The 5,650-nt window shown below is 40.6% G+C and overlaps 1 protein-coding gene across 1 annotated transcript; it reads left to right on the top strand.

Annotated features, from left to right (window-relative positions):
• The first annotated feature begins 244 nt into the window (after window positions 1-244).
• LOC136758226 (adhesion G protein-coupled receptor G3) lies at window positions 245-4,019 on the top strand. Its single transcript, XM_066712495.1, has 6 exons — window positions 245-397; window positions 626-753; window positions 968-1,275; window positions 1,969-2,062; window positions 2,370-2,659; window positions 2,917-4,019. Exons 1-6 carry the CDS (start codon window positions 245-247, stop codon window positions 3,018-3,020), a joined length of 1,077 nt encoding a protein of 358 aa, XP_066568592.1. The 3' UTR covers window positions 3,021-4,019.
• Window positions 4,020-5,650: the final 1,631 nt, after the last annotated feature.

Raw genomic sequence — 5,650 nt, 5'->3', positions numbered from 1 at the left:
TCTTCAGATATGGAGCATCTGCTTTTACCACTGAACCTCAGTGGTCCACTGCTCCTCTTTTCACACTGATAATCCTGTCTCTAGTAATCACCTGCGTTGCATGTAGGGTTGAAAGAAAAGGTGGGGTAATAGTGGGAGAAACACCATGTGCAATAATTAATTCAAATATAAAGGTAAAGCTCTCAAATCAATTGGGGATTGTAATGCACAACATGGTTCAGTTAGAAGGTGGCATCTGCTCAGTATGGGTGTAAGATTGTCTCTGCAGGATCTTCCAGGTAATGCGTTGCTCTTCCCAGAAACAGGACTGTGGAATACTACAGGGTGTCAGACCATCGTGGAGATAAACAGGACTGTGTGTCGATGCTCACACCTCACCTTCTTTGCACTGTTGCTGGTGAGATTGACATTTATTACTAAGTGTGAGAAAGGTCTAAGTGTTGATCTACTCACTGAATGTTACATAATCCAGATTTAATTTGCACAGTTTAAACATTTATTTTTGATTGTGTAAAGTAAGGCATTTTAATTTTTCCCCCAAAGAAAATAGCTAGTGAACATAAAGGGGCAGAAAAGTTGAAGAGAGTGCCCCTATCTGACAGCCTGGTATCTGTTTTGTCTTCAGCAAGTCCCGGGGATCAGCAGCACTTACAGCCTTCAAGACCTTCAGGCTTTGTCGTACATCTCCCTCATTGGCTGTGGACTGTCAGCGTTCTTTACAGCCGTCACAATAATTCTCTACCTCACATACAAGTTGGTGAAACACTTTGTGTGCATGTGTGTGTGTACATGTGTGTCTGTGTGTAAATGTACGTGTGTGCATGTGTGTGTGTTTTGCTAGTTCATGTTAGACTTGCAGGGTTGTTACTGGAGCCATTTTATTTGATGAATAAACCCTCTCCCTGTGGCAGGACTAACCTGATGTGCGTTTCCTCTCTCTCTCTCTCTCTCTCTCTCTCTCTGCCAGATTAGCACGTAGAGACAGCACAAGCACCATTCATGTGTGCCTCTGTGCCAGTCTTCTCCTGCTGTACCTGCTATTCCTGGTGAATGTGAAGTTGGCGTCTCTGGTTGCGGGGGCCCTGTGTGCGGCTCTGGGAGGTGCCTTGCACTATGCCCTGCTCAGCAGCCTCAACTGGATGGCCATCGAAGCCCTCCACCTCTACCTGCTGACCATCCGCGTCTACAACTCCTATTTCCACCGCTACGTGCTGAAGCTCAGTATCTTTGGCTGGGGTGAGACACTGAGCCACAAGCTTAGACTCTGTGTCACAGGCAGGCCGTGTTCATAACGGTGTCTTTATCGCCATAAGTAATATAAACACCTACTGCAGTACTCCCCTCTGTATCTCTTGTGCTGATACAGCAGTTGCAGTGAGGTTGGCTTCAAAGGAGTCCCTTTCCGCCCCACCCCAATCCCAAAGCATCTCGATGACTGACGTGTTCTGCCCTCAAAATCACCCGATGGCAATGAAACCGCTTAATAATCCTCCCAGTCAGTTCATGGCTGTTTCCACATGTTGTGCTGTTTGCTAAATTTAACAATAAGCCAGTCTCCTAACATAATGTCTATTTCATTATTTTGAATAGGCTATACACAGTAAATACATTTTTATTATAATGAGGGCAATACCATAAGCGTACAGGTAGAAAAGTGTCTGAGTTGTTTAGTTGTAATCAGATATCTGTTATTTAATTAAAAACAGACTTAGCAAACAGGTGTAACAGTGTTAATTACAGCTCTAAAGGTGTGACAGTAGAGAAGTTGTTTATTGGTGGAAAGATGACCCACCCCAGTTGTGGTGGAGACCCCACTGCAACACCATAGTGTCAGTCCACAGGCTGTGTAACATTTTAGTTTTTTTCTGCCTCTCTTTTCCACGTCCCCATTGTCTCTCGTTATCTCTCCTTTGCCCACACTTTTATTTTCTCCTTTTCAGTGTCTGATGTCTTCTTCCTGTGTGACAGGGTTACCGTTGCTGGCGGTTATCATTGTGGGCTCCTTGAAGCAGTATGGCAAGCTGGAGGTCAGAAGCACAGGAAACCAGACCTTTGGCCAATTGTGAGTCTGAAGGCAACAAGGTTGTTCCAACATGACCAAAGTGGCTAGATGTGCTCGGATGACATTTCAGTGCAGGACGTAGACACTGGAAGGGAGCAAATGTTTTATTTACTAATGAATGAGAGAAAGAAGGAAGAAACAAAAAGATTGGTCCCAGTCACAGTTGCAGTATGTCGATTGCAGGCCGTGCTGGTTTTTATCCTGCTTTGGCAAGTAGCAGATTAACAAAGAATACTGGCGAATAAAGCCTTCTGAGCTCTGGGAATCCCAATCACACTGATGCCGTCTGTCTGTGCTCTTTCCCCAGCTGCTGGCTGGAAGTGCAGGAGCCCAGAGTGGTGTACCTGCTGAACCTTGCCTACATGGCCCTGCTGTTCCTGTGTTCCTTGGGCATCTTTATCACAGTGTGCTCAAGGATTTGGACCCTGCGTCACTCCCAGCCCCACAACCAGAGCCAGAGGATGGGCTGCAGGGATGTGGGCACCATGCTGGGCCTCAGCATGCTCCTGGGCACCTCCTGGGGCTTTACCTTCATGGGCTATGGCCCCCTGGCTCTGCCCGGCCTCATCGCCTTCACGCTCATCAACTCCCTGCAGGGTGAGTCCCCTCTCTACACACTAAGCAGGTGCCACTATAGCTGCATTCAACACAGATCTGCACCACCTATATATTCAGCTATTCCTTGATGTATCTGTATGCACAAAAGGCATTACAAACACTAAAGCAAAAGCTGCCAGGCTCTTCATGATAGAGTCATATCAAATGAATGTAGTTGTTGCTTTTTTTATGTAGGGAGTTATTTTTCTGATGTGCAAATCCTTTTGGTAATCTATTGTATTTGTTTTGTTTTTCAGGAGTCTTTATTTTCCTCATGTTCTTTTTCATGGTCCTCAAAGTGAGGAGAGAAGAAAAGACTGCCTCATACTCTGCCCGCTCCTCCGAGGACCATAGGCAATAAAAGTGATAGAGGGAGTAGGCCACTGCTCTTGATAAGGAAAGCATCAATATTACCAAAATAGTCTTATCTGCTCTGGCCGTCCTGAAGAAGAAGCTCAGTGACCTGCAAACCCAGCTGAGCCACAAAATCCAGAGTGACGTCCTCACCATCAACTGAGACCCAGCCCAGCCCAGCCATTGAAAATAATCTGTAACCTAATCTGATACATTACTCCAAGTCAGTAAAATAATCAGAATACTTTAAAATTACTTTTGGAATACTTTTTTTTAATAAATCATAAATCAGACATATCAATAATGCATTAATGTCAAAGGTGTATCTAATTCACTGTCATTTTAATACAGACGCATGGTTTGTTTTCTGCTAATCAGTGATATGTGAAACGCATTTTCTTGAAAACTTAAACAGGTATCTTCTCTAAATTGTAACTACGTTAAATGCTTACAAAGTCTACAGTTTATTTTTTTCTATCTGTGAAGATACATGGATTTAAATGCCTTGCATATTTGTATCCATGAGAAACGCAGTCACAAGTTTCAAATCACCCAGCACCGAAAACACACATTGAAATCATTGCCATTATTTTAAAGTATCAATGAATGTTATGCATCTTGTTTCTGCAATTAACACATTATTGATGTCTTACCTTCTTTTAAATGATATCTATCGGTTTGTAAAAGTTTAAAAGTTTGACCTGTGAGGATCTCCTGAACACACACTGTTAAGAGCACGGCACGCCACGGCACTGTATGGATGAGTATATTCAGTTTGTGTGATTTATTTTGTTTTTGACTATTAACACTTTGTATGTTGTTATTCTGGTATTATATTAAGTATTTTATTGTTAAGATCACAGATCCAGCTAGGATGCACAGGAACTATTTGTAATTTACATGGATTTATTTTAAATTTGGATAGTATTACTGCAAATGCAAACTGTAACGCTTTTGGTTATACTATGCCTGTGTTTCCATTTTGCTTATTATGCTTTCCTAAAAATATGTAATTATTAAATCGTATTTATTATAATTGTTATTAAAATTCATATTTTCTACTCGCATGTCAAGTATAATTCTATTAAGGCTGCACACATTCATAAAATAAAATCTTACCTCTAGATGTTTGTTTTTTTAGATTTTAGATTTAGATTAGATTTCCTTTAGAGACCATATTGTCCCGTGGTGGACACATTTTGCACTTTGTTCCATTTTCTTTCTTTGAAAGTGAAGAATTGCCTGTACTTCAACGAGTTAAATCCCTGTTAACACACAATGTTGCCACAGTGTTGTAGAGCTGTGTGTTATCTCAATTCTTTGGTCAGAGACCTACATAGAAACAATAGAAACAATGCTGCAAAAATACTACACGTGAGTCCTCAGATTCGCGCAATTTCCTTACACTTGTACACTTTCATGTAAATGATCTAGAAGTAATCAGTAATCTCTTTCTCTTTTAAAAAGTATCGGTAATCAGAATACTCGTCTGATAGGAGTAACTGTAACCGGAATACAAATATCAAAATTATGTAATCTGATTACGTAACGCCGCTACTTGTATTCTGTTACTCCCAAACCCTGGCTATACCATTGATCGGACAAGCATGTGATGGCAATAGATTATACAGTTATGTAGGTCAGTCATTGCTGGATAAAGATTCACACCAGACAAAACCATCCCTCCTTCATTGAACATTGAATGTCGATTTGATTTTCTTATTCATAAATGCTTCTTTCACTCCTGCTTATATCCTCTGCCTTAACACTTTTCAATCATTGGAATTTCAATTTTTTTCCTAAGGCTGACTGGAAATATATAATCAATATAGTTTAATCACCAATAACCTGGATAGCTATGAATAAGCAGTGTGAATTCTTTCAAAGCCATAGGTTTGTATGCATGTATTAAAAAAAAAAACTAACCGAGAAACACAGTAGTTAAGCAAATATGCCATGGTTTTGGAGGAGGCTTGTTTTAACAGCAGTGCTCTATAAATATTTTGTTTTTTAAAAGCAGGTACAATTCTATTGATTCAATAGACTAAGACACTTAAACTCTGTGAACACTGTCTCTTTACGGTGCTCTTCTCTCTCCTGCAGGTTTCCTCCACAGTTGCAAAGGCCCGGACTGTCCAGCATGTGCTTCGCTCACTTTCTGCTGCCCACCTACTTATCACTCATCCTCTAAGGTTAGCCTAGTTTGCCTCATTTCAGTGTTTGTAAAATATTTCATCACCATGATTCTCACTCCTCCTATATGTAATTCCTATAATTGCACTGTTTTGATTTATTCTATATTGATTGCTTAGCAGTTGTGACATTAATGTTGTTATTTACAATGTGGTGCCATCAACAATACTTTGTTCTGCCAGTAATGGATTGTACCAGGATTTGAATGCTGTTTTAATGGTAATTTCCCTCAACTCTGTGACAAGTTTGTTTTTTTCCAGGGAAGTAGATCGCTCATGTTTTGAAAACATTGTACATTTAAACATTTGTTTTGAGGCTCTTCTTAAAACATTCAGGAGACTCACACTTTAAAGGCACATGGTACCACTTATCCACCATGGTATGGAACCTCTCAGAAAGACCTATTATTATTTTTTAAGTTTAAATTCCAGGAAGCTTAGCCAT

This window comes from Amia ocellicauda, chromosome 9 (assembly GCF_036373705.1).
Source record: "Amia ocellicauda isolate fAmiCal2 chromosome 9, fAmiCal2.hap1, whole genome shotgun sequence".
In the NCBI taxonomy this organism is placed as follows: Eukaryota; Metazoa; Chordata; class Actinopteri; order Amiiformes; family Amiidae; genus Amia; species Amia ocellicauda.
This window is presented reverse-complemented; position numbering and strand designations above follow the sequence as displayed.